Source organism: Eptatretus burgeri, chromosome 7 (assembly GCF_056783735.1).
Source record: "Eptatretus burgeri isolate ZD-2024b chromosome 7, Ebu_testis_v1, whole genome shotgun sequence".
In the NCBI taxonomy this organism is placed as follows: Eukaryota; Metazoa; Chordata; class Myxini; order Myxiniformes; family Myxinidae; genus Eptatretus; species Eptatretus burgeri.
In genome coordinates, this window is record NC_140967.1 from 60,476,436 (window position 1) to 60,498,350 (window position 21,915).

A 21,915-nucleotide genomic window follows, 5' to 3' on the forward strand; every position below is an offset into this window, starting at 1 on the left:
AAGGAGCGGTGTATGTGTAAGGAAGGAGCGGTGTATGTGTAAGGAGCGGTGTATGTGTGGGGAAGGAGCGGTGTATGTGTGAGGAAGGAGCGGTGTATGTGTGAGGAAGGAGCGGTGTATGTGTGAGGAAGGAGCGGTGTATGTGTAAGGAGCGGTGTATGTGTGGGGAAGGAGCGGTGTATGTGTGAGGAAGGAGCGGTGTATGTGTGAGGAAGGAGCGGTGTATGTGTGGGGAAGGAGCGGTGTATGTGTGAGTAAGGAGCGGTGTATGTGTAAGGAGCGGTGTATGTGTAAGGAGCGGTGTATGTGTGGGGAAGGAGCGGTGTATGTGTGGGGAAGGAGCGGTGTATGTGTGGGGAAGGAGCAGTGTATGTGTGAGGAAGGAGCGGTGTATGTGTAAGGAGCGGTGTATGTGTGGGGAAGGAGCGGTGTATGTGTGGGGAAGGAGCGGTGTATGTGTGGGGAAGGAGCGGTGTATGTGTGGGGAAGGAGCGGTGTATGTGTGAGGAAGGAGCGGTGTATGTGTGGGGAAGGAGCGGTGTATGTGTGGGGAAGGAGCGGTGTATGTGTGAGGAAGGAGCGGTGTATGTGTGGGGAAGGAGCGGTGTATGTGTGGGGAAGGAGCGGTGTATGTGTGAGGAAGGAGCGGTGTATGTGTGGGGAAGGAGCGGTGTATGTGTGGGGAAGGAGCGGTGTATGTGTGGGGAAGGAGCGGTGTATGTGTGGGGAAGGAGCGGTGTATGTGTAAGGAGCGGTGTATGTGTGGTGAAGGAGCGGTGTATGTGTGGGGAAGGAGCGGTGTATGTGCGGGGAAGGAGCGGTGTACGTGTGGGGAAGGAGCGGCGTATGTGTAAGGAAGGTGCGGTGTATGTGTGGGGAAGGAGCTGTGTATGTGTAAGGAGCGGTGTATGTGTGGGGAAGGAGCGGTGTATGTGTGGGGAAGGAGCGGTGTATGTGTGGGGAAGGAGCGGTGTATGTGCAAGGAAGGAGCGGTGTATGTGTCGGGAAGGAGCGGTGTATGTGTAAGGAGCGGTGTATGTGTGGGGAAGGAGCGGTGTATGTGTGAGGAAGGAGCGGTGTATGTGTGGGGAAGGAGCGGTGTATGTGTGGGGAAGGAGCGGTGTATGTGTAAGGAGCGGTGTATGTGTGGGGAAGGAGCGGTGTATGTGTGAGGAAGGAGCGGTGTATGTGTGGGGAAGGAGCGGTGTATGTGTAAGGAGCGGTGTATGTGTGGGGAAGGAGCGGTGTATGTGTGGGGAAGGAGCGGTGTATGTGTAAGGAGCGGTGTATGTGTGGGGAAGGAGCGGTGTATGTGTGGGGAAGGAGCGGTGTATGTGTAAGGAGCGCACATACACTGAGGAAAAATACACACAATGAAGTAAATGTTCGGCGGCTTTTGACGGGTTGTTCATATTATTATTATTATTATTAGTATTATTATTATTATCGAATACACATATTACTCCTTGAGGTAATCGTTATATGGGATAATGATAATATTATTATTATTATTTCATATACATATTACTCCTTGAGGTAATAGTTATATGGGATAATGATAATATTATTATTATTATGAAATACACATATTACTCCTTGAGGTAATAGTTATATGGGATAATGATAATATTATTAATATTATTCCCCCGCTTCCTCACGCTTTTCAACGTGCACGCCAATGGCGCTGATCGACGTGCACTGTGCGCCTCTCCTTGTTCGGTACCGCGCCGGCATTTTCAGCCGAGCGTCCTTGTTCACTCTCGCTTGTCTCCTCCTCACGTGCATCTGTCCCCTGCTCATCGCTTACCGCAGCCACGGTGAGGCGGGAGGGCGGACAGACGGCGCCTCGGTTGTTATACACGAAACGGCGTCCTTGGTGATGGGGTCGTCATGGCTTGATTGGTATCCCAACACACTTCAGCACAGTTGGTGCGGCAGAACTGTACCTGTACGTCTCACGAACACGATACAATATCCTTCTTACATCTATCGATAATTCCAGCAGTGTGTGTGTGTTTGTGTGTTTGTGTGTGTGTGTGTGTGTTTGTGTTTGTGTGTGTGTGTTTGTTTGTGTGTGTCTGTCTGTGTCTGTCTGTGTGTGTGTCTGTCTGTGTGTGTGTCTGTCTGTGTCTGTCTGTCTGTGTCTGTCTGTGTGTGTGTGTTTGTGTGTGTGTGTGTCTGTCTGTGTCTGTCTGTCTGGGTGTGTGTGTTTGTGTCTGTCTGTGTGTGTGTGTTTGTGTCTGTCTGTGTCTGTCTGTGTGTGTGTGTGTGTGTGTGTGTGTCTGTCTGTCTGTCTGTGTGTGTGTGTGTGTGTGTGTGTGTGTGTGTGTGTGTGTGTGTGTCTGTGTGTCTGTGTGTGTCTGTGTGTCTGTCTGTCTGCGACCGCTGTTTCTCGACAACCACTGGTCCGATCTAATTGAAACTTGCCAGGTATATTGCTGGGGACCTGAGTATGTGCCTTTTCAAGGTTTGATATTAATCGGACAAGTGGTTCCCAAGTTATGGCCATTTATTTACCAAACCAATGACAGGACACGTTGCTATGACGTCACAATTCTTCTTCCTCGTTTGATATGACGTCACAATTGACGCTGGGGACCTGAGTATGTGCCTTTTTAAGGTTTGATATCGTTCTTCATCCGTTTCAGCTGTTTCCCAAGTGTTTCCCAGCTGGAACGGCCTGTGTGGTTATTGTTTCTGGCACGTGGTTTGAAGGTTTTTTTTTTTTTTTTGCACATACCAGTTCAGTATAATTCCCTTTATTCCGTCTCTATTCTAGGTCTATGGCCACGAACAGCCAGCTATGTGGAGCAGCCTCGCGTGACGTTCCGACATGAGGTGTTGTTGATGCTGCACCTCCAGCAGTCAGATCAGTTTCTGGCCTGGAGCACATTCCAGAATCTCAACGGAATGCTGGGAGACAGCCTTCGTATACCATTGGTCAAGGTGGTCTGGTGTTCAAACATGTCTAAAGTGTCCGTTCCATAACACGTATAATATACTGTGTACAAGTACTGTAATGTACTCAAAGAATAGGGACAAAGACTCTGAAATGGGAACAATAGGTTTAATAAGGACATCTGAACAACACAGCACGGCACCGATCGGAACATGGGTGGGTCATGTCGCTCCCCTGAACCACGCCTCGGTGCACGCATGCCTTATCATAAACTACTGATACATCTCATCTCCCCCCTCCCCTTTTTTAATTTATTTACAAATCAAGACGCTCAGGAGACTTACTGATCGAAGGGCGAGTGGAAGGTTGTCCTTGCTTGTGACTGCTGTGGGTTTCTCAATAAGGAGTTCAGGTACATTGATGGGTGAGAAGCTTTCATGAGGAAACACCTCAGGTTCAATGGCAGGTGGTGTTGATACAGGAGTGGGTGACAAAGACACTTGAGCCGGTTCAATGTTTGGCTCCCCATGACGTAACCTGAGTTGGTCAACATGTTTACGTATGCACCTACCGTCACACAACTTCACAAGAAACATCATTTCACCAATGTTATCGATAACGATGCCACTTGATTCCACATCCGGAGTTCAACACGTATACAGGATCATTGATCTGGAAGTTGTGGTGTACAGACGTTTGATCGTGATTACGTTTCTGTTGATACTTGTTATTCTCTGCCTGGACCGTTATGTCCGGGTGCACTAACGATAACGGTGTTGTTAATTCACGACCCATCAGAAGCTTGGCAGGTGAGCGACCGGTGGTTTGATGTGGTCTGGTGCGGTAGTTGGGCAACACACATGCTCGAAGAGATTGAATGAAGCCTTCCTTGATGCGGCTGAGACCATTCTAGATTATCTGAACAGCACATTTAGCTTGACGATTACTGGTAAGTTTGTGGGGGGGAAAATGTGTAGTGCTTCATGCCATTCATTTTACAAAAGTTCTGAAACTTTGAACTCAGAAATGACGATCCATTATCTGATACAATGGAGTTCGGAATACCATGTTGCGCGAACATGGTACGTAGAGCTTCAATTGTTACAGCAGAGGATGAGGTACAGTTTTGCCCCTTCCGGTAGTGATGCCCAACCACCTGACATAACAGAGCATTTAATTTGTGACAAATTCGGATTGCTATTGGTAGCACAAGCAATCTGCTTAGCGGTTACATGCGCCTCATCGTGACTGACGTTGACCATGAGATGAATAATATCACCAGATTGTGGAGGTTCTGGGATGGGAATGGGAAGCATCAAGTGACTGAGCGGGTCAGTACAGTACATTTCCTTACCCGGGCGGTAAACCAATGAATAGTCATAACCGGCAAGGGTCAACGCCCAACGTTGTACACGACCTGATGATATGGGCAGAATGTCTCTGGTTTCTCCCAGGAGACCAAACAAGGGTTTGTGATCAGTCTCAATGGTAATATGTCTTCCAAAGACATATTTGTGTATCTTAAAGGTGCCCCAGACACATTAAGGTAACGCCTCTTGTTCCATTTGAGCATAGCGACGTTCAGTGTCAGATAGGGTTTGTGATACATACGCAACAGGCTGGAGATCACTGGTTCCATTTGTTTGCAACAACGCACACCCGATGCCATATGAAGAGCTATCACAGCTGAGAACAAGTTCCTTGCATGGGTCGTAATGGATCATGCTGTCCATGGTCCAACTACAGGAAGCATGTTTTTAGCGGCCTTGAACGCTCTTGTTTGGGCAGCTTCCCTTTTCCAGACAACGCCTTTCCTAAGGAGAAGATGCAGAGGCTCAATGGTTGTGCTTAGTTGAGGTAGGAAATTACCAAAGTAAGTCAACATACCCAGGAATGAACGAAGTTCTGAAATGTTTTGTGTCATTGGTGCATTCGCAATTGCTTCAACTTTACTCGGAGAGGGCAAAATGCCTTGACAGGAGATTTGATGACCCAGGTATTCAACTTTACGTGCCATAAAGGTGCACTTCTCACACCTTAGGCGTAACCCAGCTTGTGACAGCCGATTGAGGACTTTGTTTAGGTTCTCGAGGTGTTCATGTTGTGACTTGCCAATCACTAGTATGTCGTCCTGAAATACGACTGTCTTTGGTACAGTTTTCAATGATGTCTCCATCTTGCGGTGGAAGATTGGTGCAGCAGAGCGTATGCCAAATGGGCGTCTGTTGTACATGTAGAGTCCTTGATGAATGTTGATGCATGTACAGTACAGGGCTTGAATCATCATCCAGTTCCATTTGAACAGAGGTATTAGTCAAGTCAAGCTTAGTGAATGTCTGGCCACCCATGAGAGTGGTGAACAGATCCTCTGCTTTGGGAAAAGGGTTGCCATCCACCTTTGAATAGCAGTTGATTGTTTTGTAGTCCCCACACATGCACACTGTTCAATCTGCTTTGAGTATTGGAACGATAGGTGCTGCCCAGTTTGAGTACTCGACTGGTGAGATGATGCCCTCACTCTGCAGTCGGTCAAGCTCACATTGGATCATTGATCGCATCATGTAGGGCACAGGTCTAACTTTATGGAACAATGGCTGAGCATCTGCAGAAACACGAATCCCCACTTTGGGCCCTGCAAAGGTGCCAACACCATCGCTGAACAGGCCAGGGTACTTTTTGAGGATGGTGTCGTATCCAACATCAGAGTTGGAGACTGTTTACGTCACTCCAATTAAGTCTGATTATTCGTAATCAATCTCGGCCTCAGAGGGTTGGTCCTTCTCCACACACTATCAGTAGCGGTAAGATATGAGTGCTGTTTCCATATCCTACAGTCACGTTAGCTGAGCCAACTACAGGAACCACCTCCTTGGTGTATATTCTCAAGTCGGTAAATACAGGCCAGAGTGCAGGAACCTTTCTCGGAGGGGAGATTGAGGTGAACGTGTTCTCGTTCATAATTGATCTGGAAGCGCCGGTATCAACTTCCATCCTCACCGGGACCTTATCGATTGTTACTTCAAATATAATTGGAGCATCGGATCTCTTTGTTCCAACAGAGAAAACTTCATGAAGTTCCTCACTTGACTCTCGGCTGTAGGCTGTGCTCTGTGACCTATCGTCCGCTGCATCAGGGTTCACCCCAATGTGATAAGCAATGGATAAGTTCTTTGACTTTGAATAAGAACAATGACACTTCAAGTGTCCCTGCTTACCACAGTTGTCACAGGTATAATTCCTGTACCAACATTGGAAAGCTTGATGATTACCACCACAGCGCTAACAAGTTACCCCAACATTCCGAGCAGATTCAGAAATGTCAAGAGGTGGAGGTGAATTTGGTGGCTTGTGAAAACACCTTTGCTTGTAGCCAAAGGTTACCTTGTTAACCGATGGGTCCTGCTGCATAACTTTTGACTTGTTAGAGATCACACGCAGGCTCTCGGCAGTTTGCATACATGCAGTGGCTATTTCCATGACTTTAGCCAATTTGGCGTCAGATTCAGAAAGGAGTTTCCGCAGAATTGAGTTGTCATTGATGCCTATTATAAAGAAATCACGAAACATCTCTTCGAGTTTATCTGTAAACTCACAATGTTCGGCAAGTCAGCGTAAATCAGCCACGAATTTGGATGCTGACTGACCATCTTGACGATGATGGTGGGTATAAAATTTATATCTCGAGACGATCTTACCTGGTTTAGGGTGATAATGTCTTTTCACGAGAATGACGAGCTCTTCATATGATTTGTCAGAAGGTTTAGCTGGGGCAAGAAGATCTTTGATGAGGCTGTACGTCGGAGCGCCGCATACGGTCAGTAATACAGCTCGCCGCCTTTCAGCATCCTCATCGGTGTCCATTTTCGTTTCTTGGAAGTACTGCTTCAGACGATCGGTATAGTCTTCCCAATCATCCCCCACTGCTTATTTACGCAATATGCTGATGTACGAAGACATCCCACCCTCGTCACCACTCTAATATACTCAAATAATCGGGACGAAGACTCTGAAGTGGGAACAATAGGTTTAATAAGGACACGGGCACAGCACAGCACCACATCGGAACATGGGCAGGTCACGTGACTCACCTGAATCACATCCCGGTACACCCATGTACGTGTATGTATGCATTCGTGTCAACTGCTGATACATCACAAGTACCTCCTACCCGATTTCTTTTTTTAATATCATTTGATTTAAGAGCTAACCGATGCGGAAGAAGATTTGGATGCAGACAATAGAGCAGAGAGCAAGTGCTTATGGGAAAGACAAGTGGACAAAGTTAATGTAAAGGGGAGAAAAAAAGATGAAAGGTAGGTATAGGAGTTAACCTGGCTGGATCGCAGTCGTCTACCAGCTCGCATTGTGATGGCAGGAAGGCCTAGAGGTACACACACACTCACCTTTAAGTTGTCCAGCTTGGGTTTGAATCTCGACCCAGCTGTAAACTGTCATCCCAGTGTCGGCATTCGTCGGTGGACGGTACAGATCCCACAGTGTCCTTTGCGAAGAGTAGGCGAGTTATCGCCGGCACCATGGCAAAATTCAAATTCCTGCCTTGACCTACAAAGGGCACTGCATCATTGGCATTGCTGCACCCTCTGTGGTGTATTGGCATACGCGGGCAAGGCACAATGTGGGGAGCGTTGTGGGGGCGTGGAGGAGTGGTTTTGGTAGTCGCGTGTCCGCAAGGCATATAGGTGTTCGCGCCGCTAGAGGCGTGTGGTAGTCTACAGTAGTGCATATCCGGATACGCAATAAACAGAGTTACGGCAATCCTCACGACTCTACGTGCCTCACTGCTCACCGGACACCACACTGGCGACGAGTCTGTTTCGAATCGACGCGTGCAGAGTGCCTGGTTTCCTCGGTATTGACTTGGAGTCGTTGCCGGAGCAATTGGATTGTGAGGCGCACGGAGCGCCGGGAAAATCAGCGCAGCTAGCGCGGTTCGAGTTCGACCACCTGGCGAGGAGCCCAGGGAAGCGCATCGCGAGTTTCACGCGCCTGTGGCCGCACGCACAGTCTTCGGTGTGGGTCGAGTCCTGCAGCCAGACATCTCACCATCGCCTGCGAGTTCACGTCGAGTGAACGACGGCCGCGCTCGGAAATCGTTTTATTTCTGATTTGCAAGCCTCGGGAATGGTTTCTGCAATGCCACGGCTAAAGGACGAGGACATTAAGTTCAACTCAGCAGCGGCGTCAGCCATCGCACAGACTCTGAGAGATGTCTGGAGCCTCGATGGCCAGTGCGCGGCAGGTGCTCCAGAGGTCAGCGCGGTGTACCAAGCGCCCACGGCCGCACGCACAGTCTTCGGTGCGGGTCGTGACCGAACGTTGCAATGCAGTCAGTCGGACGGCAGCCTGAACACTCAGGGACGTCTACGGTGTGTGTGCCGAGTGTCATTGGCCATCATAACGGTCAGGAATGGCGGTGTGCGAAGCGATCCCTGCGTCCCGGGTCGAGTCCTGCAGCCTGGGCATAGCGATCCCAGCGGCCCTGAGCAGGGGATGCAGCTGATGTTGCGCCTGTTTTCAATTGGTCCGAAGGTGACAAGACCAATGACAGTGGAGGTCGAAGTGATCGGGGCACCGATCGTGTTTCGAGTTGAGACCGGAGCGGCGGTGTCGATCATAAGCGAGCGCACCGCTCGTGCACTCCCAGGTCTACGTCTTTTCAGGTGAAGCGCTACCAGTGGTTGGCAGGGCACACAGATACCGGTGAAGCGCTACCAGCGGTTGGCAGGGCACACGTCTTGGTCACCCATCAAGGTCAGCGGGTCGCGCTCTCGCGGTTCGTGGTGCGAGGGGAGGGGTTCGCCCTTTTGGGTCGGAGCGGGTTGGCCTGCATTCAACTCGACTTGATGGTGCCAGCCGGTGGCCTTGGGCGGCCCGGCACGGGCCGATTTGGGGTTTCGGCAGGAGGAGGAGGAGGTTCCTGTTTCGGAGTTCGTACCTCCAGGTGCACCTGTGTCTCCCTCGAGACCTGAGGGCGAGGTTCCAGCGGCAGGAGCCGCGACGAGGGAACATGGGTTTCCGGTCATTGATTCCGGCAACTACGATATACGGTTCCGGAGCAACGGGGCCACGCCAGCTGCGACGGGCTCTCGCACTTCCGCTACACTCATGATACAGTGCACACCCGTGTTCTTTCAGACGATTTCAATGGAGGATTGGAGCGAGCCGGTCGCATTCAAGAAGTTCGCGGAACGCAAACATCAACAGTGGCCTCTGCGACGTTCAGATGGAGACCGGCAAGCAAGTCGCCTCAATGTCGTGGCAACCAAGAGGCGTACGCGCAATGTGGTTCATAAATTGCTAATTGTTGTGTATTTGATTCTCGCGGCACGAGTGATTCCGCATGGCATTGTTAAAGCAAATGCCGACAGTCCGCGTGTGAGCATAATGTGTTTGGTTGAGATCGATCTATATGATGGCCAATATGATCAATATGATGTGAAGAACTTGCGTACGATCATTGCGAATAAAGAGGTCTTTCTGATCTCCGGCTTCAAGGACAGTCCGCGGTTCGCTGCCATCTCATGTGTGGGGATTATACTGGGGAAACGCGCTGTACGTGAAGGGAAGTTTGCATCTGCGCAGACGATGTTTTTGCTGTTATATGACCCGGATATATATATATATATATATATATATATATATATATATATATATATATATATATATATATATATATATATATATATATATATATATATATATATATATATATATATATATATATATATATATATATATATATATATATATATATATATATCCAGTCAACGCTGTTCGTCTGTATGGACGTGCATTGAAGTCTCGGCTGGATTTGATGCGCGGTTTTGGTGTGGGACGGCTGGTAATAGAGCCGACTGATTGCCTGGTTCGAGTCGATGGGGGGGGGGGGCGGTTCGCTGTTCAGCGTCACCCCTCCCGTTACTCTCGCGCGGGTGCCGGGCCATTATCTTCCCAAGGCCGCCCCACCTGCTGCTCCGCGCCAGCGGCGGCGCCCTCATGTCTGGCAGACTCGGCGTGTTTACCTGTTTCTGTCCGTGGGGTGACGAGCAAGCTTGTCATACGGGCAAGCTTGGCTAGCTTTGACAAACAAGGCTTGTTGGCCAGGGGGCGCGGGAGGTTCGTGTCGGCGTGTCGCCGCGACCTCACCGGATGGCGTGTGAGCATGGGCCGCCTGGGGGCGCTTCTGCTGCATAGTGATACTGTGCTCCCTGACTTGCTTCTTTATATTGTTGTGGTTGAGGAAATTCGCAAACCACCATTCAGGTCCCGTAGGTGAGATATCTCTGTAAGTACATGTGTAGTTAGCCCCAAACCCGTTGTTTAGAGGGAATAAATGTGATTCATTCGGGCTGCGACCCTTTAAGATAGCCGTTTTTCTGTTCTATCTTTATTTTGAACCAACCACGTCTCAACCGCCATCACACAACAACCACCAACCGCAACGCCGCTTCACAACAACAACAATGCCAACAGCCACGACTTTTACCCTCGCAGCTCGCTCTCGCAAACATCGCATCACCATCATTCCAAGCGTCACCGTGGCCAGGGACCGCCACTTTAGACCCTCCACCACCTTCGCCTCTCCTTCTGCGGCCATTCACGCACCACTTGTGGGTGCCGAGCGTCGGGCTGTCCTGGCCTTGTACAGGGCGCGCGCTGAGCCGCGGGCACAAAGAGCGGCCTTTCCGAGGGGAAGTCGGATCAGGAATGATACACGCCCACTTCCGATCCATCCAATCATTAAGCGCGGGGTGATTTGGCCCCGCCTCCAGGCGCGTCGGAGTAGAATCGATATATGCAAATTCGAGGATCAGGGGAGGTTCACGCCCACTTTTCCTCCGTCCAATGGGCGAGCGTGGCTCCGCCCCCGAGCTCATCCTGATCCGGAAATTTGCATATGGGTTCTCCTGCCGCACTATAAAGCGCCGAGCGCGGGGCGAATTCAGTCAGTTTTTTGGGCTCGGGCGAGTTGGAGAGGTGTGGTGGCGGCGTGTGGCAGCAGCAATCAAGACGGGTCTGGAGGCGAGTCAGTCTGTCAGGGTTCGGAGTCTGTCGGGGAGCTGCAGAGAGGGGAAGCCGGGAACGCGGTCGAGGTCGCAGTGGAGTCGCTCGTCGCGGGACCCAAGCAAGCCAGCTATCCTCTTTCCCCAGAGCATCAACAATTCCCCCCCCCCCCCGCGCTGAGATAGTGTGGAAAGGGGGCCCCGTTCCCACTCCATTCCAAGCAGTGCCAACGAAACCCGCGGAGGAGCGCGGAGTCGGGGCACCGCCGCCATATTTGCGGTTCATCACAAGACGGGTCGGCTCCACCCGGTCTCGGCCCACAGCCCCGTCTGTCCCCTTGTATTTCAGGGTGGCCCCTTTCTTTTGCTTTTGAGTATATGTGTTGTCGGCGCCGTCTTTAAAGTAAAACTGTGTAAGTGTTGCTGTGTGCTCGCGTAGTCGGTAGTAGATATGCATTGTTGTGTGTCTTTTGCAATTGCTTTTGGTGCATAATTGTTGTAATTGTATATGTGTGCTATCCGTGTGCCGCGGAATAAATGTGCCTCATGTTGAACTGTTTTTCCCGTTTCGCTTCATCTTTTCTTTAATTGAATCTCCATCTTACTTCACGTAAAGGGTTGGTAGTGGGCTAAATACGCCAAATAATTAATCGGAACCGTCGAGGTTGACGATAACACCGCTCGGTTATCCCGATAGTACGGAACGGGTCGCTTAAAGCGGCCCGTGTCCAGAGTCGACCTGAGGCGAGATGCGATCGCCCGGTCTACCCTCCGTGTGGGTACTTAGGTCGAATTTGGCGAACAACCCTATCCCACGCGGGGGGCCGATTGGCACGATCGTGGTGAGGCTGAAAGGCCCACCCGTGACTAGTTCCCGGCGTTAGTCCGAGAGGGTCACGGCAGAATTGTCCGTCCGGTGGGCGACGTGCCGTGATTCGAGTTACGTGGCCGCTCGCACGCCGGCGGGCACGAATTCGCAACAATATCTTTAAAACGGCCATGGTTAGTGTCGTCTGCAAACATCATTGGGTTCGTCGTGCAACTCAGTACTCGAGCACCTGTCCACTGCATTTGGGTTTCAACTCTCTCGCGCCAACGCGATATATGTTGTGATGGGGATAGAGGGCTGAATTGTGGGCCAGATTATATCGACGGCATTTTTGTGACAGGTTGTGCAGATGAAGCCCATTTTCTTTTGTGCCGTAGTATGTTTTGCCTATTATGCTTATCATTATGATTGTTATTTTATAATCATGTTTTTAGGAGGGAGGAATGTGGTGTATTGGCATACGCGGGCAAGGCACAATGCAGGGAGCATTGTGGGGGTGTGGAGGAGTGGTTTTGGTAGTCGCGTGTCCACAAGGCGTAAAGGTGTTCGCGCCGCTAGAGGCGTGTGGTAGTCTACAGTGGTGCACATCCGGATACGCAATAAACAGAGTTACGGCAATCCTCACGACTCTATGTGCCTCACTGCTCACCGGACGCCACACCCTCAGCCAATGATGCTACCCCCCAGCCTTGTGTTGCATACAAAAGAAGAAGACGATCAGGTTGCATTACATGTAAAAGTAAAACTGTATAGATGTGGAGATTATTTCCTCAGTTTCAGAAAACGAATGGAATGAAGTTAACAGGTAACGCTTGATTTGAGGAAGCAGGCAAAGGATACAAGGAGAGGTGGATGTCACGATTATAATGTCTGGAGTAACACGCAATAATCTTTCACACATCTGCTGTTTTCCTCCTTGGTACAGGCAAATGAAGAGGATAGAAACAGAGATGGGAAGTTTGATGTACTCCACTTCTCCCTCGAAATGCCTCTTGCGTCATCAGAAGTCGTCCTCTCTGCAGACCTCTTGCTTACATTTTCCTATCAACTCCATGTAAGAACGGCCTGCATTATATCCAACACCACTGCACAATGAAGCCATGTTTCGGTGGACACCCACAGATCAGTCATTAGGTCAAGTCGCTTCCACTGCCTTTCATCTATCTATAATTCCAGGTGTGTGTGTGTGTGTGTGTGTGTGTGTGTGTGTGTGTGTGTGTGTGTGTGTGTGTGTGTGTGTGTGTGTGTGTGTGTGTGTGTGACCGCTGTTTCTCGACAACCACTGGTCCGATCTAATTGAAACTTGCCGGGTATATTGCTGGGGACCTGAGGATGTGCCTTTTCAAGGTTTGATATTAATCGGACAAGTGCTTCCCAAGTTATGGCCATTTATTTACCAAACCAATGACAAGACACATTGCTGCGTAGGCGTGGCCGTTGGGAAGAGATCCTCAGTCGAGTTCCCCATTACGGGTTACAACGTACGGACGGACTTCCGGATAGTGAAGACTTACTGTATTCTAATAATTTCTCGATTTTTTTATGCGCATTTATAGATAAACACAATGCCCCAATCCAGTCGTCGTTTATGAGAGCGAAGGAACGGCCTGTGTGGTTGTTTGAAATTATTATTATTTTTTTGGTTTTTGTTTTAATTTTTTTTTGTTTTTTTTGCACGTACGGCCGGCCACGCAGTAGGTTTTTTTTTCTCTTCTCTTTGTGTTTTTCCTTGCGATGACATTGCGAAAAAGCAAAATACGTTGGCGCTAATTGAATAATTGGCCATTAAAACTAAATTGCGAATAATCGTAACTGCGATATGCGAACTTCCGGACACTGAGGACTTAACTTCCGGATAGTGACGACTTACAGTATTCTTTCTCGATTTTTTTTTCTCGATTTCTCGACTTACTATATTCTTACTTTCTCGATTTCTTTCTCGATTTTCTTAAACACAATGCCCCAACCCAGTCGTCGTTTACAAGAGCGAAGGAATTTTCCACTCCTTTCTTATGGTGTTGCTCCATCCATGCTCTGTTGCTTCGTCCACGTCACATGCCTTTATTACATAGATGCATGCTTTGTTACTCCAAGCCCAAGCTCTATGCTCATATCCAGTCCTTCATCCCAGTTGTCTCTGATCTGTGGAACCAACTTCCTCTGCTTATTCTTGTTCCTTTTCCTCCAGTTCTTAAAGAGTGCTGCCCACTAATAAGTTTTTCTACACTTACAGAGACGTGACAGAAGTAAATAGACACCTTAAATTTCTTCATTTAATCTGTATAACGCAGTTTGACTCAGTGATTTGTACTAATATTTGACTATTTCTTTGCAGAAACGAGTTCCTGGGTCTTGTATAACAATGAACTATTCTTCAAACTCAGGGAGCACACAAACTTTCCGATTTTCAAAGAGGACAAATTGTTGGCCAATCGGAAGGTGGAATCAGCCAGCATCAGATAGCTCAGAACCTTGGCATTCTGCTTTCTACGGTCAATCGGGTGATTGTGCAATTCACCAGCGAAGGCAAGGAATCCACAGCTTCCCGTTTTGGTTGATCTGGGCCCTCAGAAAGGTGTCTTTGAGCTGTCAAGTGGTCCATTGAGAAAACTCCCCCTTACAAGGCAACAGATGTTGCAGAGGAAGTCCAAGTTATTTCAAGAACTGTCGAGCGGTACCTTCATTAACTCGGCTTTTATGGGAGAGCAGCTAGGAGAAAACCTCTTCTTAGACCAGCCAACATTCAAAGGAGAAAGAAGTGGGCTGACGAGATGGCCAACAGAACCTTGGAGTTTTGGCAAACTGTCATTTTTTCAGATGAGTCCCGATTTGCTCAATTTTCTGAAAGTGGACGCATGTGGGTCTGGAGACTTCCCAGTCAAGAGTTTTCTTTGAACTGATTGCAGCCAACTGTCAAACACAGTGGTTTTTCAGTGATGGTGTGGGGAGCAATCTGGAGCACTGGTCGGTCAGAGATTGTGGAGTGTGTTGGCAACATCAACACTATGATATACATTTCTGTTCTTGAGGATGGACTTCTCCCTGTCTTCTCCAATGGTCAGATGGTCAAAAACAACACTATGTTCATGGAAGATGGAGCTCCATGCCACACTACAAAAAAGACAAAAGAATGGCAGGACAGAAACGGGATTAGTGACTTCTATGACCAAGTCAGTCTCTTGACATGAATCCCATTGAACACCTCTGGGCCATATTGGATCCAGCTGTGCGGAAAAAGTCCAGGAAACCAACATCACGGGCAGAATTGCTAACCCGTTTGTGGGAAACCTGGGCAGAAATCCCACAAGAGAAAATTCCAGAACTCGTTAGTTCTATGCCTGAAAGAGTAAAAGCGTTGAAATCTGCAAATGGCAAGTCGACAATATACTCGTGTATGTATTAAAATGGATCAAATATTCTTCAAATGTTAAATAAATAAATTCTTTAAAAATCATCGTGTCTATTTACTTCTGTCATGTCTGTACTGCTCCTTCCCCTTTTCCTCCATGCCAGTCCCATTAATTTGAGTTCTTTCACAAGGAACTTTAATGAAGGAGGAGGCTATTTTGACCATCATACCTGCACAATGGTTGCCCACCTATGGTTGTTTATTTGGGCTCTATGTACCATTTTATTTTATGTGCCATTTTAAAACTTTTTGGTATGACTTGGCAAGGGTCGGGTTCGAACTGCCGACGCCCCAGACTCAGAGCAGAGCTTTGATCATTACGCCACCGCGTCTGGTTTAAAACCAGACGTCACCGCGTTTAAGTTCTTTCACAAGGAATTTTGATGCAGGAGGCCATTCGGTCCTTAAAACCTGTCCATTTGTTGCCAACCTATGGTTGTTTGTCTGTGCTCTGTCCTTTTCGAAAAATGCTGAACGTCGAGCAATGAAGCAGCATGTACTGTGGTGTGTCTGTGTAATATTACAGTCTGGTACCCTCCATCAGTCTGTTAACCTGCCAACTGCCACCCTGTCATTTATCTGTTTTCATGAGTTTCAAAGTCTGAGAGAAAAAAAAAATTCATAGTAGGACAGCATGACTGTGGTTCCTTTGAAGAACTGCTGGAGTATTATTTCCACACTACCAATACTAATAACAGTTCTTGCTCTTGTTGCAGTCCTCGCATACATGAGCATTCACACCCTATATCTGGGGGTATGACTGCCACCTCCGCATGGCCTGGCAATAGGATCTTTATTATTGTTCACATCTAATTTGTTCTGCTCATGAAATGTTAACATTTTTCTGTGATACGGCATTCAGAACAAACCGAGCTACAAGTCTGCATGGATTTTGAGAAACTTAATCCAGTTAGTCAAACGCTGTGCAATATTTTGCCTTATCATGACATTTACCCCCTCTACCTTTGCGCTGTTTCTCATACACATCGGCACAACTGGAGGGATTTATGCATGACGGTCACCTAGGGGATGTGATGAAAACATTGGTGTGCCAAGCAAGGAAATTATTGTAGATGTCAACAAAGTGTAACCTTCACAAGAAGCACCCTTGTAAAATTAATTTTCAAATCCAGACATTTGATCAGCTGCATGCACCTATATTTTTTTTCTACCTTTTATCCAGCAATTATTCTCTTTGCAAATGGTACATCATTGTTCACTTTCTGCATGTGCTATCTCTTTTCATTACCATAACAGCGCATGGCTACAGTCAAGCTGCAAGGCATGATGTACGCCAGCCACAGTTCACCTCTTCCTGGTTCTGAGCTTCACGTGAATGGAGACCTGATGCTTACCCAGCGGCAGCCCTTGCCCCACCGCGGCCTGGACGTGCGCTATGATGTGGGTTAGCTTTTGCATAACGTTACCATCGTCGGATCACACTTGCTTCTTCCGCCCCGAGAAAGTCATACATTTTAACCAAAGTTACAGAAAGAAAGTGAAAATCTGCCATGTAAACAAAGTGTGATGCCATTAGCATGAAGAGGGAAAGTACACTTCTTGCTTTACCCTTTGACCTCAGGTGGCTGTGATCAATGGAAGCAGTCCTTTCACAGAGGCTTACGACATCCCCCTAATCATCCGGGCTTATCAAGAGCGCAATGGTGTGTAGCAGGATGTGCTGATTGAGCCATCGGCCAGAACCCTTTGGCATACATTGAAACTGCACTCTGATGGTGTGACTTGTACTGTTTACTTGGGAATATACTTGCCTTTGTTGTTGTTGAGCCATTTATAAATTCAATGTGTGAAGACTTTTTCAACATTATAAACATCTTTTTTTTTCTCCCTACCACCCATCACTCCATGGTCCAGTGACAACACGCCTGGATAACAGCGTAAAGGTGTGGCGGGTAGGTAGCGAGGCCAGTAACAGTTTCCGCATTGCTGTGCTGCTTCGATACCCTGAACAGACCATTGTATATCCTTTTTGTTATATAATGTGTCTGTAGATTAGTATATCTATTATGTAATTATGTGATTGCTGCTGTTTGAAGAATGCACTTATACATGCATGGTGTTATGTAAGGTAAATGCTTCAAACATTTGAGGCCAACCAATTCCTGTAGACAGCATGTGTGACAATCATGATTATAAACGAGTCGGGCAGCTTGAGCAACGCAATGATGTGAAGACATGAGACAGACTGACAATTTTCCTTCCTGTAAGCGGTGGAAAAGTTATTTGAATGAACGTTAGGTTTCCTGTTCTCATACATGCTCTTTTTTTGCCATGGGTAGAGAACCATATCACCATCTCATGTTTACAGCCACGAAAAAGAAAAGGTAAGATGAGAGGAAGAAGGGACATATCAGAAAGTTTGTCATATTTTGCCTCCATAATAAGTCGATATTTCTTAACCTTTTGTCATTTCAAGTGCATATTGCTTGCAAATTGACCTATTCCTTTGAAATGAAGGCTCCATCTTGGTGCACTTCATCATCTAAACCTCAATATTATAGCACAAACTGGTTGCCATTCATATTTGGCTTTTATTTTTCCTGCTACATCAGAGGATCAGGAAGAAACATACATGTAGTCATATTAGCCCTATGACAAGGACAACAAGACAAACAAGAAAAAGAGCAATCAGAGATTGCAGACCCTCACCAGGACTGCTTTTGTGTGGTGTTTGTGTACTGGTGTGTTAATTAATAAGAGACATAATTAGAACTGCCACTTTATAACTGCTGGCAGTGATGACTGGATACCAAGACGTCCCGCATTGATCGGCCACTTGACCCTGAGCCATGACGTTTAAAAAAATTATTATTCATTATTTAATTGAACTTAGGATGGGATTAAAATAAATTCAATTCAAGTCAAATGGAAGACCAAATAGGTACACAGTCCTGCATTGGAGTGATCAGAAGGAACCCGAACAAGCAAAAAGCAAAGATGAAGTCATCAGGAGGAACCTGAATAGGATTCCCATTGCAGCTGCTCCTCCTCTACCCTCAAACCCATCCGGGCACAGCCAAGTCCAGCCGTTCTGGAGATTTTAATGTTTTAGGATAAATCCAATATGGCTGCCAACCATGTGACCGATGACATCATATGTGTAAACATTTTGTTCCTCATGGATAGGCGGTCATACATGTAAAGTTTCGCCTCAATCAGTTCAGCCACAGCAGAGAAGATTTTTGAAGTTAAAAAAACACAAACAACCAATTTGGCTGCCGAATCATATGACCGATGACAATCAATTTTTTTTCTGCGGACCATTTTATCCCAAGATGATGCTCAAAATTTTCATACTGATCAGATGTAGCATTCTGCAGATGCAATTATGTCATAATGAAGGCACCTATGATGTCATTAAAAAATCCCACTCATTCCCCATGAGTAGTACTTACCATATGCCAAGTTTCAATTTTTTCCTTGGTGCAGTTTCAGATGGAGGTCCAAAGTTTTTTTTCCATTTTTCCAACACGGCTGCCACACCATGTGACGTATGATGTCATAATTATCATTAAAACATTCTACATGAGTAGTTGCACCGATGGTGAAAATTTCGCCTCAATCCGACAAGCGGGTGTGGAGAAAAACTTGAAAGTTCGGTGCGGACAAACAGACAGACAGACAAATGGACCCAAACGCAATACCCTCTCCTTCGGCGAGGGTAATAACTGGATACTTAGACCATGAGATATATACTTTTATTGTCTGCTGAACTAGATCTGAGCCCTACACTCAAACAAATGATGCAATGAGATTTTGGTGGGAACCTCATGGGAAACACGTATGATACTTTAGAAATGGTAATACATACTATATACACGACCTTTCTGTTGCAGCTTAATATCGGTGAAAATAATGCATCAAAATACAGTATTGCAAACCTTGACTGGCATCGCCGTACTTACCAGCCAGGATTTTGGGAAATGATGAAGGCAGGATGGGTGCAGTATGTGAGTATCTTGCTGCCCTTCATTTGGCTCTTCACAAGAATCAAGGACTTTGTTTTCCAGAACCAAGTGCTCAGCACTATACCGAAGCACCCAGTGAAACAACACCATGCCTAAAACTTCTGATACTGCATCATTCCTTTCATTAACAACACCACAATAAACTTCAAGGATTTATGAACCATTTTGCGATTTTTGCAAGAAAGCAGAGTCAATGGTTCATTATATTGTTACGGTTGTGGTGGTAGATGGAGGAATTTCATAGGAAAGTGAGGATTGAATAGAGTTGCTTGGTCCGTGCACGTGTAGGAGACATCTCGATGTAAATGAAGTAGGGAAACTGTGAGCTTAAGTGTTACGTGTCGCCACACGGGGGATGGTGCGGTGTTAATTAGATGGGGATTAAGGATAATTTCCCACAGTGTGTGATTGCCCCCTGTGACCTTTCCTACATTTTTGTATTTACAAGCCAGCCGTGAAAAGTGCGTTTTTATACCAACAACAACCATAACCACAAGCAAGCCAAACGTACCGAGCAGGCAGAAGCCCCACCTTCCCAGGTTTTGTGCCAGCAAGCCACGCCTGGAGGTGGAAGAAGTGAGGATTTTTAGTTTGCTTGTTGGTTGAGAGTTCGGTGTGCATGAGGGATGCGGTCAGAGAGAACAGAGTGAGGAGATGGCCTGTAAGACCGGGCATTACGGCCGGCTTTCCTTCGACGCATGAAGACGGCGGCACGATTCTCGTATTCGTGCTGAGGCGAATTGGCTCACGTACTGAACAAGACGCTGGCCATCGACTCTTGGCTGGTCATGAGAGACAGACCTCAAAGCCTCGTGTATGTCACCGAAGGGAGTAGCGCCATTCTGCGTATCGGCAAGCATGATCGTCGAGGAAGCCGCACAGCGGTCTCTGAGCCTTGGCATTGAATACCACTTCACAAATTGCCTCATGTGCGTTTCCCACCCAGAGAGCGGCTCGGCGCCATTTTGGGCACGTCTACCTGTGCAGGACGAAGTGATTCGATTCCAGAGTTCCATAAAGACCATTTCTGGAACAAACTAAGTGCCAGAATAAAGGGAGGATTTTCTTTCATTTTGTTTTCCCTTTGTCTGTTTCAAAGTCCGTGTGTAGAGGCGCCTCAACTTTAGGCTTAGTTTACTTCACGTATTATAACATTATGAATTATTGTCCCTTGTAAATATTTGTCTATTTTCATTAAATCTGCTTTTATTTAAAGTTGCTATGTCCGTGTACTTGTCGTGGGGTTCAAGTGTAAACCTCTTGTGTTGTGCATCCATCACCTCCGTCACACTGCCAGTGCCGCGCCCTGCCCCTCCCACGCGTATAATAATCTCTGAGATCACGTGTCCGCCTTCTAAGGAAAACCACTCGGCTATCCAGGCCTGGTCGGTATTAACCGCCTGTCCATCACAATTGGGTCGGGGGGATTTAACCCAACCGTCCAGACCCACGACAATATCATGTAGTTAAGAACGAGTTTGCAAAGAAAATAAATACATCAATAAATAAACTTGGAAGTTGGAAAATATGGAGAAATGTTATATTCTCTGTCTTGGCCTGAAGGTTAATAAGATAGCATGTCATGTAACCTGGTGACAAAACTGTGGCTCAAGCTCAAGATCAAACTATCAGTGTAAGCAAAAGTTGTGATGGAATAAAAAAAAATGTAGAGAATTTTGAAGATGACATGCAACTGTTTAAATTTGAGCCCCCTGGAAGGTGTTTCTTTCGAGAAGGATCACCGAGTGAAAGTTCTGAACATTCTTCAGAATATTCAGATTCTGAGAAGGATGAAGTCATAAACAGTCGCCAACTCGAAGGTCCACCATCGCAATCGGTGGTCCCAATAACCTTTCTCTGCAATATGTACTATATTTCCACTAAATTCTCCAGTATTGAAACACCTCGTTCACATTAGTGGCAGCTCTCTTTTATGTTTGCCATCGATGAAATTGTGTCTGATAGCTGAGTTGTTAGCGAATACATATTGGAAAAGGATTTAATTCCAAAAATCTATGTAGGTTGCATCATTACTGAAGCGTGGCCATGCCACTGATGGAATACATATTTGGGTAAAAATTTGAATTTGTTCCGGGTGCCAGCGATAACTCACCTCCAGGTCATGAAAGGAACCATGGAATCTTTAACATCCAGCATCTAATGCGAGACACCCAGTTAAATGTCCATCCAAGGGATAGCGTACACACTGATGCCTCACCCTGCCTGTGAAATACCAGGAAGGCAGTTTCTAGCTGGATCGAGGTTCAAACCCAGGCAAGACAACTCAGAGGTGAGTGTGCATTCCTCCCGGCTACCTTTCCAGCCCCATACATACATACATACATACATACATACATACATACATACATACATACATAGGGAGCATGTGCCACAGCATGTCGCTGCATCCACTTTTCTGCTGATACTCCAGGGGCTTCTGTCTGGCCACCCCCCAGGTAGATGCCTGGCCCATCCTCATCTCTTAGGGATGACATTCCAGGCACACACCCGAAGGGACCGCCTCAGGTTAAGCCGAGGAGACTGCCGTCTGGTGGACGACGCCTCAGCACCCCCCTGCCACACACCACTTCATGTGTTAATTGTGGAGTGAAGTGTTTTAATGGTGGCCACAGTGCAAATCCTGCCACCAACTTCCTAGGAAAGGTAACCCACTGCAGGACATCCACAGACGCAGTTGTACACCAGATATGGATGGCCGTTGGCTCACAAGGAGCTCCTCTGCCTTTTGACAGGTTTTGTTTTTA

General features: G+C 47.2%; 1 protein-coding gene across 1 annotated transcript; it reads left to right on the forward strand.

Moving 5' to 3' along the window:
* The first annotated feature begins 1,638 nt into the window (after positions 1–1,638).
* On the forward strand, positions 1,639–20,368 carry TMEM231 (transmembrane protein 231). The gene is made up of 7 exons (XM_085888712.1): positions 1,639–1,817; positions 2,780–2,946; positions 12,678–12,806; positions 16,419–16,562; positions 16,744–16,825; positions 17,037–17,142; positions 19,084–20,368. The coding sequence occupies exons 1-7, from the start codon at positions 1,679–1,681 to the stop codon at positions 19,244–19,246; spliced, it is 930 nt and encodes a 309-aa protein (XP_085744838.1). The 5' UTR covers positions 1,639–1,678; the 3' UTR covers positions 19,247–20,368.
* The last annotated feature ends 1,547 nt before the right edge of the window (positions 20,369–21,915 follow it).

Bases quoted from the DNA above. Each gene is read 5' to 3' on its own strand.
- TMEM231 (XM_085888712.1), top strand. From the start codon at position 1,679: ATGGCGCTGATCGACGTGCACTGTGCGCCTCTCCTTGTTCGGTACCGC. The intron at 2,947-12,677 runs GTGGTCTGGTGT...TCCTTGGTACAG, and splicing joins TTCGTATACCATTGGTCAAG to GCAAATGAAGAGGATAGAAA. The intron at 17,143-19,083 runs ATATCCTTTTTG...GCATCGCCGTAC, and splicing joins TACCCTGAACAGACCATTGT to TTACCAGCCAGGATTTTGGG.